Source organism: Heliconius melpomene, chromosome 6, assembly GCF_056956725.1.
Source record: "Heliconius melpomene rosina isolate 202511_hmr_F chromosome 6, ASM5695672v1, whole genome shotgun sequence".
Lineage (NCBI taxonomy): Eukaryota > Metazoa > Arthropoda > Insecta > Lepidoptera > Nymphalidae > Heliconius > Heliconius melpomene.
Window position 1 is genome coordinate 11,110,634 of NC_140394.1, and position 17,522 is coordinate 11,128,155.

Sequence of the window (17,522 nt, forward strand, 5' to 3'; positions counted from 1 at the left end):
AAATATTAAAAGATATCTGTCTATACGCAATTTCAATTATATTAAATGTTTAATGTGTAAATGTCAATAAATATTTGTTTGTTGGATTTTTTTGTTTTTTGCGCACCATACATGCATATTATTAAATGAAGTCATAGTGGCCAGAAGCATCCGTAAATTCAACGGTTGTGGTTTCGATTACCACTCGTGGGAACGAAATATTAATTAATTTGATGGAACTTGGGAACCTAGTGTTAAGACACTCGGTTCCCACTAAGACCCTTTAGTACCCCGCTGGAAAGTGAGGTTTTAAAGTGTCCCGGCGGAAGCCGGGAGCCGGCCATCTCTTCAAATGAGAGTCGAACCTAACCTATCGCATTTATAGTGGTACGTTTGCCCCTACACCCTAACTGACCCTAGTTCTGATTATATTTATTTATTATTCCCGCATATAGCAGCGTAGACAAGGAACCTAGTGTCAAAACACAGTTTATTTCCTATTTTAATCATCACAAAGACTAATATATTTATTTGATAAGGAAATACAAAATAAAAGACTGAAAAAGTACATTATAATTTACATATATTGACAACTCGTTCAACCAACGCTACTTATTGTGACGTAACTACATACAAATTTGCATTAAAACAGAAAACTAAATTAAAAATGAGCTTAGACATCGCACTAGATATTTAATAATATATATGTATATTATATATAAATAAATCGAACCTATATTCTTTTTCCGTATTGTCACAAATATGTACCTATATATTATTATTCAAAATATAACCGAAAAACTGCCAAAAGTTACAATAATATTAACAATTATATATTTTCTTGGCCATTTATTCCTAATTTTAGTAAAAGTAAAAACAAATTGATAATTTTAATAACTATGTAGTTTGAAAACTAGCAATAACTATTTATAATAATAATTAATTCTAAAAAGGAAAAAAAACTATTATTATTAATGTAAGAAAATCAAACTGTCATTTCGAATACGAGTCAAATAATTAAAAAATAAACTAAATTAATAAAAAACAACGTGCGACGTCAATACTAAAATCTAATGATATACGAGTATAGTATGTATTATATCCAAAAAAATTTTTAAAAAATGCATCATGCCAGAATCGAAACCCTTACTATCGACAAAAAAAATTGCTTTCTATTCAAATTCATGTACAATATATTCGCTGAGGCAGTGATACTTATTTTGTAATTAAATATAAAAGACCAATGTAATCTCACTAACACGGCACTTCACGCTGTATCACGCACATAGCAGGGTACGCGTAGGGAATCTAGTGCTAAGACCCTCAGTTCCCCACGCACCGACTTATTTTCAAGCCATTGCGTGTTGTTCGATCAACACCACTAGAGCGACGAAAAGAAAATAATTCGTTTCCCAGAGTGGGAATCGAACCCACAATCGTCGCGTTTACAATTCCACGCTTGTACCACAGCGACTACATGGAGTGTTAGATATTTTAAAACTATATAATTTATTAGTAATTAATATATATGATGTAGGTATATAAGTCGTTGAGTGATTGACAATGACATATAACGCACAGACGACGCTACTAAATTTATAAAGTAGGTAGAGAGTGTAGAGACTGAGAGAGGAGAAAGAGGAATTATTATTACTATTTGACCTAGAAGTGTCCGCAAACTAAAGTTGCTTATTACTTACATGTGATAGTTTGTGTGTTTTCAATTTTCACGCAAAAACTACTGATCTGATTTAGATGAAACTTTACAGTAAACATTTTGTATAATTTGGCTATAATATTACGATAAGTTTAAGCGGCCAAAGCCGCGGTTGTATCGCTAGTCTTTAATAGTACTGAATTAGTGAGATTACACTGCATAATTTACACCCTATATATTATGCAAAATTTATATTTATGTTATGCACAATTTCAATTTCAGTAAAAAATTTAAATAATTAGGAATTATTATAAAAAAAATTAAATAATCTGAAGAGTAAAGTATTGTCTACGAGTGGATATTATAGTGACAAAGAAAATCTAATTTATATGTAGATCTGAAGCTCATTAGGTGCAATAATGAAGGAGTTGCATTTTTTTTTTTCAAGTTGAGTGGCGGAACTCAAATGAACTTCAAACTCGCTCAATAATCTTCGCGACTGCCGTCAGAAACCTAAAAGGAAATATGTAATTATTTCACCAAATGAGTGACATACAGAATTTATCATTGAAATAAATATATAATATTAGTGCAAGTACATGTAACATATATTTAATTTCTAGAACATTCTTAAAAGAAATACATATATTTTTAATATTATTACATACTTTTTTATTATCTATTTTTAAATAATTAATTCATTAGTAATAATCGATTTATTGCTTCCGAGAATTTTTGTACTTTTGTAACTATGTTTTATGAAATATATAAGATTATACACTAATAAAACGAAAAAATGTCACTCCACCGAGTGGGAATCGAACCCATAACAAACCGTCAATCATATATATATATATATATATGTATATCATCGGCACAGCGTGCCGTGTGCCGTGGCATTATTTAAATTTCCCCGCTCTGGGAGACGAAATGCGGCGTTGAGTTTCGCCACTCAACTTGCCATGTCTCATAATTTGGGCGGAAAATAGCAATCTTAACACTAAGTTCCATTTGCCTACTCCGCTATATTCGGGATACAGTGTGAAGCTGTTTCCTCTATATCTATAATATATAAAATTAGACAACTTGCACTAAAATGTTTAAATGAACAAAGTTAATAAACTATAATACCTAAAAATCTTCATTTATTTTTACATTTATAATTTATTTTAAAATAAGCAAAAAAATATTTAACTTTGCACTTCTTAGTCGACAACTTTCACATGCAAATACTACGGCGTTAATTTACTACGAAAACAATATTACAGTAGAGCGTCGCTTATCTGAATGTCGATAGAGAGAACAACCGTTTATCCGAACGTCGATCAACCAAATGTACCCATATATGCACGACAATCAACCGAACAACCACTTATCCGAACGTCGACTAACAACCACCACTGCTTACTTACACTCAGTATGATACTTTATAGAAGATTCTTGAATATAAATTTAATTTCACCGCCATTTTTTATGTAAATACTCAATTTAACAACGTCTATCTATAAAGTATAGACGATCCAAATAATAATAATAGATTTTAATATTTATTATTTTCAATTCTCTCGTCCTGTTAAATATTAAATTATGTTTTTAATGGCAAATAGGATATAGTCTTTATTTCCTTTTCGATTATCCGAAACAAAACTGATTTTACCAACACTAATATTCCACAATAAGGATAATCGACGGTCTACTATAATTCTTATTTTATTATTTATTACCAATATGGCGTATATAATATATAATTAACAAATATAGCAAAAAATATCCATATTTTACTGTATAATAGTAACTTTGCATACTTTTGAAGTTAAAAAATTCGCCAATAAAGCGCGCGGATTTCATCTGCCAACTAACAAGTCAGTGTCAAGAAAACTTATTGAAAAAAAATAAAGATAAAAGTCAAAGATCGTAATTTTTTGTGCCAGTTTTTTTATTCAGCCTTAAATAAAAAAATATATTAGAGGAAATAAAAAATAGATTGGTATAATGAAATATTATTATTGATAATAGAAAAAAACCGCGCGCAACTTAAAATTTCTCCATTATACATATATTTCTTTTAAAAAAAGTTATCCTCGTCTAAACATTTTAAAAATCTATTCTAAATTTTAAACTTAGCGCTAATTTATAGAATACCCTCAAACACAACGCGTGCATTTTTTTTATTATACATTTACAGTTATGAATAAAATGTATTTTTTTAATTAATGGACTTTTATATGTTTTTTAGATATAATAATAATTATAATACGATTGGTGTTTGTAGTAAAAATAAAAAAAATCATTGCCATATTCAAAATATGCAAAAAAACAAATACAGATAAAAAGATTGACCCTTGGTCAAACATTAAAGCCTTAAACTTCTAAATCAATTATCCACAGATTAGAAACGAAAATATTATGCTTATTATTATCAATATTAAAAAAAAACGCTTTTATTATTTTTACAACAAACAAAACCAACCATCTAAAAATTAATAACATAATAATCTATTTATCTTATTTATTTTCATAATTACGAATTCATTAATTACTATCAATATACATTATTTATTTATTATTTTTTTTATCAATCAATTAACAAAAATTTTCCCATCAAAACTTTCCACAAAAAAAAAGAAAAAAATAATGCAAAATCTTAATAATATCACAAAAACTATATACAGAAAAGTGTTTTTTTTGTACAGATTGAAAAAAAAATCCACACATTTAAAAAGGGGGTTATTTAGTAGAGTTCTTCCTTTGTACATTGAGTTTCTCTTCAAGTATTTTTTCTCCGGTTCCTTGTGTCACATTTTTTTTAACAGATAAAAAATACACAGATTAAAAAACAGTTATTTAGCCGAGTTCTTTCTTTGTATATTGGGTTTTTCCTTAAGTGGTTTCTTCTCTGGTTTCTCCGGTTTCTTCTCTACAGTTTGCTCCATGGTGGGTGACGTTGGTTTCTTCGGCTTAGAGGCTTTGGCCGCCGCCGCGTAGTTCACGGGTTTGAATCCCGATTGGGTATCTTCTGGTGGGGGGGATGATTGCTGAATAAAAACAGGAAAGCAAAATCAAATGTAATATTTAGTATATTGTATTAATTAATTAGCTTTTTAGAAGCGGCTATAATTTCTTAAATTATTTTTTTCGTTAAGGCCCTTAAATTATTTTGCTAGGTCACTAGGCTAGGACTGCTAGTAGGTTATCGAGGTTTGTGTTGTTTGTGAAATTAAAGTTGGCTAAATTTAAGAAGTTTTATTTCTAAAGCAGTAATACCAAAATTGTCTAAAAAAAGACAAAGAGATTTCCAGTCCGGCGAGCATTTAAAGCATTTGTTTAGCATAGCTTGAGAGGAAATTGGTCAGGGAAACCTGTCGCTGGTTCACGGACCATCTAGCCATTAACAAGACAAAGTGCGGCCAGTCAATACACAATGTCTAGAAAATCGGACTTAACAACAGGTCCCCTCTAACTGGCTAAGTGAGTGATAATGCATGAAACCACAAAACACGTAAAAAGACACTACCTTCACAATTTCCACGCTATCTTCTTTAACTTCTTTCTTCTTCTGCACTTTATTGTTATCTTTTGTTAATTGTTTCGTTTTTTTTACATCTGTTTTCACATTTATTTTTTTTATTTCTTGTTTTTTTGTATCTTTCTTTTTATCTTTATCTGTGTCTTCTAATGGTTGTATTTCCGCTGCGCTCACTTCTGGCGGGTCGGTCGGTTCTATAAAAAAAAATTACCAATATTTTATCTATTATATTGCCATTTGAATTTCATTTCCTACTCGGGAAATGAAGTATTTTTATTTTCCTACTCTGACACAACAAAAAACGGCGTTATGTCCCACCACAGAACATTAATTAATACAATACAGAAATTTAATACAATTTTAATGTAATTATATTCATATAATAATAAAATAATTCTACATGCCTTCTCGTTTACTGTCAATTTGTTCTTTGCTGTCAACTTGTTCTGTTTGTTCCGCGATTTCTTTGGAACTATCAGGTTTTGCTATATTTTCTCCACTTTCTTGAGGTTCTTCTGAAAAAAAAAACAAAAAAAATATTTAAAAAGCCTTACTTATTGAGAAAACGTATAAAAATTTGAACGTAGCGTGAATTGAATCAGTACCTCTTGGAAACCTTTCAAGCGCTCTGACCACTAAGCCATAAGTTCACCCGATGGCTTGGTGGTATATATATACGTTTTATCAATAAGTATTTATCTTTCCTAAATGGGATTAACACTTCAAAAATGTCAAAAATAGAAACCTTATCCTTCCTTTTGGTAAAGGAAAGGAAAATCTTTATTTTATAGCTTCACACTGTACCTCTGCATATAGCGGGGTAGACAGATCTGTAATCTAGTGTTACGACACTTTGTTTCACGGGCACCGCCCAATTTTTTAAACATTACTTGTTGAGTGGCGGAACTCAACACCGCGCTTTGGCTTGTCACTAGAGCCAGGAAATGAAACACAAATGAAACAATTAATCACATCCAAAAATATTAATAAAATAAACATAATACGGAACGACACATAAAATAATTGAGCGTAGCGAGATTCAAACCCACTCTTATTTATCGTCGCCAATTAAGCACTTTTTTAAATATTTTTTTTGATTATTAGTACTATTAAGACACAGCGTGTCACTATGAATGACGATCGACGGTTGTGGGTTCGATTCCCACTGGAGAGAAATAAATTATTTTAATTTGTCCACTAAACAAAACGACAGCACTGCATTAAATTCCATCAATGAACACTCAAAAACACCCCCCATATGCGGGATACAGCATAAAAAAAATTAAAAAAGAAATAAAACAACCATACCAGGCTGAGATCTCACTTTGTTGGGCACAAACTCAGCAGCTAAGGGATTTAGTGTGGACCTGGACACTGCCTCTTCTAAAGAGATCGACGATTGACCATTGCTCGAACTGAAAATTATAGCAAATTGGAAGTTTTATACTTACATAAAGGAGGAGGAGGAGTGAGATAAAAGACCAGTTGTGGCGCAGAGACGAGCAGGTGACAGTAAACGCGACAGGTAGTGAACTCCATTCCCACTCAGGGAAATAAAATATTTAAAATTCTGATTTTTTTTCTCTGATAAAGGCGCAAGACACAGACTTGAGTTCCGCCACTCAATACACAGGATTCCGCGGAAAGTGGCAAACAGAGCGAAAACAGGTTCAAAGGTTTTAAAAATTTAAATAGTAAAGAAGACGGAGAGAACCTTTTTTTAACACCACATACATACCACATTACACACACACTATGGACATAAAATATTATTATTTTTAAAAAAAAAACAAGCTATTTTTAATGGTGTTACAAATCAAACCCTCTCATTTGATATTCTTATTGGATGGTTTGTGTAAAAGTTTATAATAAACAATATTTATTATTTATAATTTCATTGTCATCAGAACTGAAGTCATAATCCAAATTTCGTCTCAAATGGACACTGGGAAGTGGGTCAAATTGACATAGCAAATTTTTCACACTAACACACATAACAACATGGTAAGTCAATTAAACCTTGTAAAATATATATATTGATGGCAAACTCTTGTAGAAGGGGGCAGGCAAGGTGTGAAAGATTATAAAAGTAATGGAATTGTGTCAAATATTGTTATTGAGTGATACATATTACTTATTACAATTATGTAGAATCTCTTTCCGAATAATTTAGAAACATATAGATAATATGTCTTATTATCTTGTTTTATTAAAAACCTCGACGCCGATTTCTAACAATATATATTAAAAAATAAATACAAACCTAGCATAATGTGTATGTCCATTTGTGTTGGGCCTGTGCCGTTGTTCCCTCTGTTCATCCTCGAGCATGGCCTCTATACATTGTTCCATTAGGGCTTCTTCTTCTAACTGTTGCATTACCTGCAAATTTTATGGAAAATGTCTTTTAAATTTCATACTAAGGGGAATTAATTATTTTCAAAAGGGGCAGATTTTAAAAAAAATGCAGTTTCAAATCCTGTTAATATTTAAAGTTCTCTACTAACCTGTTTATCAAATCCTTCTTGATCCTCCATCCACATGTACTCTTCAAAATCATTCTGCGGTGGAGGGTACGCTCCAGGTGGGTAGTATGTTCCTGCCATTACGTATGGACCTGTAATTATTAACAAAATATATATTATTTTATTTAATTTAAAAAAAACAATGTTTAGAGTTCTATTTCATCTATAAATGCTACAAAATAATTTCTACTTAACACACCAGGTATATGCCCCCTCGGTATTTGAACCTGGTACACGGGTCGAATACCCGCGTCGCCGCTGCCCACCACGCCGCCGCCCACGCCGCTATCTAGTATTACACCGTTTTGCTGGAAAAATGGATGTATATATTGTAAATTTGTTAAAACTATGCTACGCTTTGCCTTACCAAAGTGAGGATATAAATATATAGTATATAGTTTCAATATAAATTTCTATGGATAGAGTTCAAATCCACAAAAATAGAGGCTGGTTCAGTTGGTGTCCTACATATTCATGGCAATGATTATATTTAGAATATTTTCATATCCTCACTCTCATAATCATAATTAATAGATTTTGTAGTTTCACACTGTACCCCGCACATAGACAGAGAGAAACTAATTAAGATACTCCAATCAACACGAAACGTCGAATTCTCGAGATATTGAGTGTTAAATGGCGGAACTTAACACCGCGTTCTGTCTAACAGAGTGAGGAAATGTATATAACATAAATGTAGTCATTTCCTACACTGCAGATAAAACTCAGATGAGATATTGCATGTAAAGTGGTGGAACTCAACAACAAAGTTAAGTTAACAAAGTGTTATCAGTTCAAGGTAATGAAAATAATTCATACTCCCCACTACCATTATGTTTACAATCAATGTTCCTGCGACACAATAGATTAATTACATTTAAAACATACTACTAATATATTTTTTTAAATGACAAGTACTTGCACAAAAAGTAACAAAAAATGGATTCTTTTTTAAATATTATAAAAATTTTGATAATTTTATTTACATACTTGCCACTGTCCATTCTCCTCATTGGCATAATAGGGTGCAACGTTTGCCGATGTCTCTGGTATTTTCATACTGGCAACACTTACAATTTAAAAAAAGAACTACCTGACCATAGACTATACAAAATTTTTAACAGCAAATAATGATATATATTTATATTATATAATTTATCAATAATCAACTGGAGGCACTGTCGTCATAAGTTTATTGTGTTTGTTTGTCTGTCAATATTTGTAAGCATTTGTCTTCATAGCTGTAACAAAAAAAATATAATTGTATTTTTATGAAATTATATATCAGTTTCAGATTATTTTAAAAAAGGTTATTGTGTCACAATTGGGCAACATCTGACTGTAAACAAGGCGGTTATTAGTTGGTCATTTGGGGCAATATTTAAATTATATCAATAACCCACCGTGACAAGACCAAGGGTGGAAATGATTGCTCAACACTGTCACAAAATTTGATAGAAAGTGGAAAACAGAGTGAAAGTAGAAATGATGCTATTGTAGCACCAAGGGCAGTAAGTTAATATATGTATGATCACAATGTACTCTGTACAGTGCAAAGGTAAAATTATTGACATTTTCCTGGTTTGGTGATATAAATTTTAAGATTGAAATCTGTCCTTCAATATGCATTGTTTTGAAATATGTAAGATTGTTTGCATATATTTCAAAAAGCAGCTGCATCTTAAAATTATGTCCTAATCTGATTTTTAGGAACTACCTTAAAATCTTTCGTATCTTTCGACATATTAAACAGAATTTAATGTAGCTTCCACTAAAATTTATGGTTATTCAAGAGAAAAAATTGTATCTATAATACAAAAATATTATATTAGTGTAGTCTAAAACGGTAACGCCACAAGCCAACCATTTAATTAAATTATATTTTTATTTGGATAAACACAAGTAATATTTCCATTATATTAATATTTGATTATAGTAATATTTGAGGCCGTCATGGTGCAGCAGGACAAGGGTGTGACTGTAATGCGACGATTGTAGATTCCCACTCAAGGAAGTGAAATATTTATTTACATTTATATATTTCTATCTCTTCGCTCTGGTGTTGAGGCAAAGCGCGGCATTGAGTTCTGCCACTCAACAATGAAACTCCTCCAGAATTTGACAAAAAGTGGGGAACAGAGTTTCTTAACACTAGGCTCTCTCTGCCTACACTGCTGTGTGCAGGATACAGTGTGAAGCTGATAAAAGTAATATTTCTTTCATAATGTTAAAAAGAACCCACTTGTAGCAAATGTGTTATTAAATAGACATAATTAAGAAACAAGTAGAAGATGTAAGTATCATTATGAAAACTGTAAACTCACAATTTAATTAAGAATATAAATTTTATAAAACTTTTATTGCATTAACATATTTTATCTCAATATGTTGTGTATTATTTAATAATCACAATAAATTAACAAACAATACATGGTTTATAAACTAAATTATATATATATAACTATTATTCAATTAACAAGACAAAAAGAAAAAGTTGTTTTAAGTAGAAACTTTCTAATAATCAGTGTTATATCTTCATTTGTAATAGCTCCGCCACAATTAACTACTAAAATAGATACCCTATAAACAAAAATAATGTGTGACCGACATTTATTTATATACAATTAGGAAGTATCTACGTGTATCTATAGTTATATATATAATGAAAATGTGATTGCTGTCTGAACATGGAAGATATACGAGAAAAACTATTATAGGGGACATTTATCAATCTAATAGAACTCCAAAACAATGATTTTTCTAACGTTCGTCCGTTCGTCAGTGCGAATGTGTATGCTAATTTCAGAAATGGCTTAATTGATTTAAATGCAATTTTCACTATTGTACTATGGGCAACTTTCCGTAAAATTTTGTCTTTGTTTTATTTCAAATAAATTATAAATAAAAAAGTTTGATTGATTCACTTTCCCACGCAGACGTAGCTAGTAACAGTTAAAAACGATTTAGTCAAAACACGTGTGGGTTTAAAATTAACTTAATCACCATATATACTTACTCTATATACACATTTATTATCCGTTCTGATTGATTATAATTATATTGTCAGTTTTGTAGCTTTTATAGTAATTTAATTGCAGTTTTGACTATTAATTGTAACACTATAACCTAATAACATAGCTAACGTCGTACGTACTTCGTGGCCTAAATGGCGACCGGCGTGAAGTTGTTTGCTAGTTTTAATAATAAACTAACTTCAGAGTGGTAGAATTGACTGTTTATTTTGGCTGTTTTAAATTTAATTATGAAATTATTCTTCTTATTTTCACAAAAATATGTAATTAATTATTTGTTTTTTTTTTGGAGAACTAGATTTTGTTTTATGAAATATGAATTAGTTTTGATATTTATGACAATACTTACTGAACCGTACACTAAATACAAATATTAGTTGCTATCTTAATTTAATTATTATTACATTTTAAATAAAATATATTATTCATTTGAATCAATTAATATATTATGTTTTTATTTAGGATAAAGTGGATTTGTTTTATGAGTAACATTTGTTACATTTCTTAGCGCTTAAATATTATTTTATTTTATAATACACAAATTAAGTTATTAAATTACATAGCATTTTAAATAAAATATATAAATCAAACGGTTTAGTCGATAAATTAGATTTCATATTTACGTTAATTCAATAAAGATTTCCTTACCTTTGTAAAGATGGCTGTTTAACTTAATATATTATATATATTATGGTATAATAATTAAATTATCTTATTACGAGAATCATACTCTTGTTAATTTAGTTAAGCCAAAATAATGTCAAAAATAAAAATGATTGCTGGTCGTGGTGTTTTTCTACTTTTAAAAAAAATGCCAATAGAGTTTACCAATTATTTTCTAAATATAACTGTAATTAATAGCAATATATTATCTTTATAATACATTTTATTATTTTGTTTATAATTGTAATTTATAATTAATTTAATGAGCATTAATTTTCAATCTAAATTATTCATGGAAATTGGATACTTGAACAATGAAAAAAACTAAATGTTTTGGTACAACTATGTAACTAAAGAAGGAATGTCAATAAACTGTCAAACAACCGCATATACACTATATAGTAAAGTTGTGAATACAAAAATAAATTAGAAAATAATGCTAACCAGTTTCTTTGCTTAATTGTGAAAGTTATCGAGTATTTGAACAATATGTATAATATATATATTTGTTAATGTACTGCATAATACTGCAGTAAGATAAGAAATTCGATAAATATGCTTCATATATATAGGTGAAAAAAGAAAGCCGAATTTATTTAGTAAGTTGTATGTATACAATGCTTATTACTACTACTAATATAAAGCTATACATAATTATATATAATTACAATAAATATAAAGCTATTATTACTATTCTTACATTGTTATTATAAATAAATATTCAATAATCAAATAAAAATAAATACAACATTTGAACAGAGGAAGAAAAAGAAATAATGATTTAATATCCTTTTTTAATTTGTATTATCTTCTGAATTATCCTGTTACAATCTAAAAGTAAACCTCCTTTTAAATTTTGCAATAACTGCACTTTATTTGTTCAATGTCTTATTTTTTTCTATAAATCTACATTTTATTTTTTGCATAATATTTTGTGGTTCAAAACTTATAATCACAACACATAATGTTTCATCGAGGAATGTGGAGAAATGAGTATTTGATACTAGGTTCTTTTTTTCCACTTCAAGGTGTAGGGTAGGCAGAGGGAAACCGGGAAGCTAGTGATGAGATACTCCATTCCCATTAAGACACTTCAATTACCCACTTGCCATTAACATCTTTAGGCATTACGTGTTGAGTGGCTGAGGAAATGAAAACAATAAATATTTCATTCCAGGAGTGGAAATTCACCTCACAACACTTGAACCCCCTACACCACAATGGCTTCATATTTCAATTGTAATACTCTTAAATAATTCATTAAGATATTAATTAATAAAATCCTTTTTACTTACATTACCTTCTTTGATAGGAGTTAGTTGGAATTCTGTAATTTGATATTACATAGTAAATGGTTTAAGAAAAATATTTAAAAGCAGCTAAATTTTAATCCAAGTCTTATTGATTAAACATTTTACTTTACACAATCTTAATATGATTATTATAATATTTTTTTGTTGTGTATTCATATTTTTAAAGGCTTGTGTTTAAATGCCGCCCACAAATGTACCTATATTACTACCAATAAAATTTTAAACATTTACCAAAATCAATAAATGGTCACCAAATTATGTTTCCTAAGATATTAGTAAATAAATACAATTTTTCTTATTATTGACTGGCGTAAAAAATATATGGACACCTTTAAAATTCACTTCATACAAGATATCATATATTGTAACTAAATAGATGTTACCAATATTTTATGTCCCAAGTTAGTTATTTTGGTAATTTTTGCTGGGCTAAAAAAGCTAAGGATTGCTAGAACATTTTTTAAATATCAAATAATATACCGAGGTTCCCAAAGATACATCACTTGTTTATTGTTATATATAACATTCATATATGAAATTAATTAAATTTTTATAATATAGTCAAATAGTATAGGCATAAATATATCCTCATTTTCCTCATTCTCAGATGAGTGGCCGAACTTAACTCCGGGCATTTGCCTTGGTGTAAAAGCTAAGAAATGAAAATATTAATAAATGATCATTCATTAAAATTTATTTCACTTCAATTTCAGAAATTATGTCCAGTCAAGATTACGTTTGCGACCATTGCAGTCGCACGTTCACACGAAAATACAATCTACAAACACACATAGAAAACTGTCATTTAAATTCCTCATGTTATTGCGAAATATGCAATCAGAAATTTGGCAGTCCTGCCGGATTACAATTGCACTTGTCAAGAGGTCACAATCGCTTCGGCCAAGGTCTCCCAGAATGCGACCTCTGCGGCAGAATATTTACTAGAAAACAAAATATCAACTCTCACATGATTACTGTTCACTTACAAGGTGGCAGGCAAGATATAAGATGTGCTATTTGTAATAAAACTTTTACAACAGAACGGAATTTGAAACGGCATACTACTCAGCTACATGCTCCTGGTGTGGAATATCCAACTTGTAACGAATGCCAACGTAGTTTTAGAGGAAAACAGTCTTTGATATCTCATTTTCAGACGGCACATTCAATTAATTATAAGTTGATTAAGTGTCCATTATGTGACAAAGCGTATTCCAATAACAGGAATTTAAAACGCCATGTTGAGCGGCAACATGGGGAAAAGGAAGAGTTCAAGTGTGATATATGTCCGAAAGTCTACACTTCCAATCAGAGTTTAAGAAGACATGCCAGAACACAACATTCTAAAGAAATTTTCAATATGGATATTTATACATTCTATCAAAACTCTAATTCAAACGAAAATTGTACAGAATCCTACAAGTTTTACTTTTCCTGCGATTTGTGTCAAATGACGTTTGAAAGCGAGCCCAATCTGCGACAGCACACAAAGTTGAATCACTCGTTTCAAGACTTCTACGATTATTGTAGGAAAACTCTTCTGAAAACGTGGAGGGTATCTCAAAATAGTAATAAGCAGAGACTTTTGTATTACAATTGTGAATTTTGCATCAATGCTTTTTCAACAGTTTACGATTTAAAAGATCACATGCGGTCTCTTCATGATAAAGAGTACAGTTTATCCACATGCAATGTGTGTTTTAATAAGTTCTACAGTAAAGAAACGATGTATGAACATAAAAAAATATGTCTACCCCCAGAAAATGTGAACAGTTGTAGCCATTGCGATAAACTATTTACAGATGTGTCTAGTTTAGAGTTTCACATAAGAATATTCCATCCTCAAGCCCAAATCGCTGATTCCAATATATCATCAACTAATATCGATGATATTGATACCTCTTACAGATGCTTACACTGTGACAGAATATATTACAGCGAAAGATCGCTAAAACATCACATGAAATTAAAACATACGACAGATGAAGCTGTAAAATGCCAATATTGCTCCAAAATATGCAGTAATAAGTACTATTTAGCCTCCCATATTAAGATAGTCCATAACAACGATTCTTGGTCCAAATGTGACTATTGTGATAAGCAATTTAAATCTAAGAGAAATATACGTAGGCACATAGAATATACTCACTTGGGCATGCAAAGATATAAGTGTATCGAATGCGAGACACTTTTTAAAGAGAAAAGAAGTCTTCGTAAGCACGTGAGAACTAAACATCCAAATTCCACGTTGTTTCCTCAGTGTCATATATGCGAGAAACGTTTTGAATCGGCAAAATCTTGCAAAATTCACCTAAAATTGCTGCATTCTTTCAACATGAACACCCATCCTTGTGATTTATGTTCAGTGTCATTCACTTCGTTGGAAGCCTTAAAGATTCATTTAGCTACTAAACATTTGGCAGAAGATGAGATTTATAAGTGCAAGGAGTGTAATTTGGTATTTAAAGGTCAAGAGAAATTTGATGTCCATAATGAGGAGTTCCACCTCAATCTACCAACACAGAAAACTTTACCGCGATGCATAATATGTACAAAAGATTTTAGCACCCGTAAAACATTGAAACGTCATATTAAGAAATTTCACGAAGAATTTAACGTAGATGAACTGGCCACCTATGGCTCAAGGAAACGAGTACTTTCTATCGAATGTAACGAGTGCCTAAAGAACTTTAATGACGATTATTATATTGGAGTATACGAAAAGCTGAAAAACATGCGCGATTCTATAATTTTCAAATGCGAATTCTGCAAAAGTTCCTATAATAGCCTAGAGTTTGCTATACAAAGGTACAGACAGACATTCGACGTGTCCAAGTCAAAGTTATATCTGTCTGAACTGTGTACTACTGAAATGAGCGATGATTCTCAGTATAATGTTACTATGGAACCGGAAAGTACTACGTATGATTTAAAATTAGAAGCAGATTTCAACATAAAACTAGAGCCAAGTTCACCATAAATTACTGACCATACTTGATTTACGGGTGATTTATGAGGACTTAGTTTATTGATATTTTATTCACATTCGTGTATCCAGCTTGGGCTCCGCTACATATAACTTATATGTAGCAGAACCCAATTGCTTATAAAAACTACGTATAAATAGCAGAATTATTGGCCAATTATTTTATTTACCTTATTTTTCTATATTAAGTATATTATTATATTTGCAAGCTTGTCGAATAAGACTGAATAGTGATAGGTTATACCTGTACCAACTGTAATGCAACATGTCAGGAATTTGATTCTCACTTATAGAAAGGAAATATTTTTATTTCCTTGCTTTGGTAATAAGACAAATTGCTGCATTGAGAGCCACTACTTAACAAGCAATGTTTCCAGAATATGGCAAAAATGTGTGGAACAGAGTATTTTAACACTAGGTTCCCTTAATGTTAACAATGTACCCTGCACTGCTGTGACAATGTGAAGATAAAATAAACTAACTCGATTATTTAAAGTCAAGTCTCGTGTTGATAGAAATAAAACCACACACAAGAAATGTAAATATGTGTTTAATATTAAAATATAAATTTAAAATTTTGCACTTTTCCTTCTAAAACTTGTTTTATTTAATGGTAATTTTAACTGTATAACTTTTTTGCTACCTGATGTTACCACTGAAGCACCGGTGACTCTCACCTTATTTGCAACTGTACTAGGTGTTATTTTAACTGCTTCACACAAACCAACTAAGTCTAATTTATAATCATTTAATAATAATAAGAATACTATTGCATGACATAAAGATCTATCTTTATAAGGTGCTGGTCTAGTTTTCCTTCCATTTGAAACAGTCATGAAGTCATTTAAAACCAAATTGTTTAATGTTATAGAATGTAAACATATTGAAAAAGATTTTTTGACTATTTCTTTTACCATTGTGTTGTATAACTGGATCAAAGAATTTGCATATATAGCTATAACAGTAAGTTTTGGTGATAATTTTTTTTTTGATATTATATTTTTTATTACAGGCATCAATTCTGATTCATAATCTTTGTTTTCTAACTCTGAATATATTTTTTCATACTGTTCTTCTGTTAAAATCTTGTTTATATCATATACACCATCTACACTATCTGCTGTCCTGTCTATAGGTGGTATGTAGAAGTCATCAGAATTAGTTTTATTATATGTAGATAAATCTAAATGGTCCTCTGATATTTCTTGAGTGGCATTCTGCATTTGCTCTGTAACGGTTTCCACATTGACTTTTAATTTTTCCCTCTGTTCCATCTGTTGTTTTTGCTTTTTAGAACCAAACTTTCTACTTAATTCTAAAGTGCTGGTTTCTAGCAACGGTGCTGTACTTATTTCTATATTAAGTACAGGTTTACAATTAACTACTGCGCTTTCAATTAAACGTACTTTGCCAGTTACTCTGTTTCTAGCTAAAATATAAGTTTTACCGATTTCATTTGTTTCTTCGTCCCCAGCGTATAGGACTCCATCTAGCTCAGTAGCAATAGTTTTTGTTTTATTTGAAGAATTATCGAAAAGGAAACAGTCTTGTTGTGAAAATTTGTCTGTTATGTAACCATTTTGAAAGTTTACAATCATAGGACATATGTCCTCTTTGGGATAAACTTCTTGTATTTGTATTTGTGTCATTTTTTTATATTACATTTATTTAATTATTTGCACACGTGCACTATTTAGGTTAAAATTAAACAATAACAACAGGCTAACCATGAAGGCATGAAGTAAGTATGAAAATTGAAATGTCAATTTGATGACATATTTATTTTTATACTCAAAATCTAGTTTGAATAGAAATAACGTATCATATATTTGATGAGTACG

At 30.3% G+C, this 17,522-nt stretch overlaps 3 protein-coding genes across 6 annotated transcripts; 1 reads left to right on the forward strand and 2 right to left on the reverse strand.

Annotated features, from left to right (window-relative positions):
* Window positions 1-545: 545 nt before the first annotated feature.
* Paip2 (polyA-binding protein interacting protein 2) lies at window positions 546-10,854 on the reverse strand. 3 transcript variants are annotated; one of them, XM_085186970.1, is made up of 9 exons: window positions 10,704-10,854; window positions 8,678-8,928; window positions 7,887-7,995; window positions 7,670-7,779; window positions 7,426-7,544; window positions 6,471-6,577; window positions 5,567-5,674; window positions 5,151-5,356; window positions 546-4,671 (listed from the first exon to the last, which is right to left on the reverse strand). In XM_085186970.1, exons 2-9 carry the CDS (start codon window positions 8,744-8,746, stop codon window positions 4,477-4,479), a joined length of 1,023 nt encoding a protein of 340 aa, XP_085043096.1. In that variant the 5' UTR covers window positions 8,747-8,928; window positions 10,704-10,854; the 3' UTR covers window positions 546-4,476. The 3 variants fall into 3 exon arrangements, with proteins under 3 accessions (XP_085043096.1, XP_085043094.1, XP_085043097.1); XM_085186968.1 differs by having other exon boundaries at window positions 5,567-5,677; XM_085186971.1 differs by lacking the exon at window positions 8,678-8,928 and having other exon boundaries at window positions 5,567-5,677; window positions 10,704-10,844.
* An 877-nt stretch (window positions 10,855-11,731) lies between these two features.
* On the forward strand, window positions 11,732-16,360 carry LOC146538460 (uncharacterized). Of its 2 annotated transcripts, none has more exons than XM_085186972.1 (2): window positions 11,732-11,988; window positions 13,409-16,360. In XM_085186972.1, the coding sequence occupies exon 2, from the start codon at window positions 13,414-13,416 to the stop codon at window positions 15,673-15,675; it is 2,262 nt and encodes a 753-aa protein (XP_085043098.1). In that variant the 5' UTR covers window positions 11,732-11,988; window positions 13,409-13,413; the 3' UTR covers window positions 15,676-16,360. The 2 variants fall into 2 exon arrangements, with proteins under 2 accessions (XP_085043098.1, XP_085043099.1); XM_085186973.1 differs by having other exon boundaries at window positions 11,732-11,981.
* On the reverse strand, window positions 16,214-17,447 carry Polr1E (RNA polymerase I subunit E). The gene has a single exon (XM_085186976.1). The coding sequence runs from the start codon at window positions 17,328-17,330 to the stop codon at window positions 16,251-16,253; it is 1,080 nt and encodes a 359-aa protein (XP_085043102.1). The 5' UTR covers window positions 17,331-17,447; the 3' UTR covers window positions 16,214-16,250.
* Window positions 17,448-17,522: the final 75 nt, after the last annotated feature.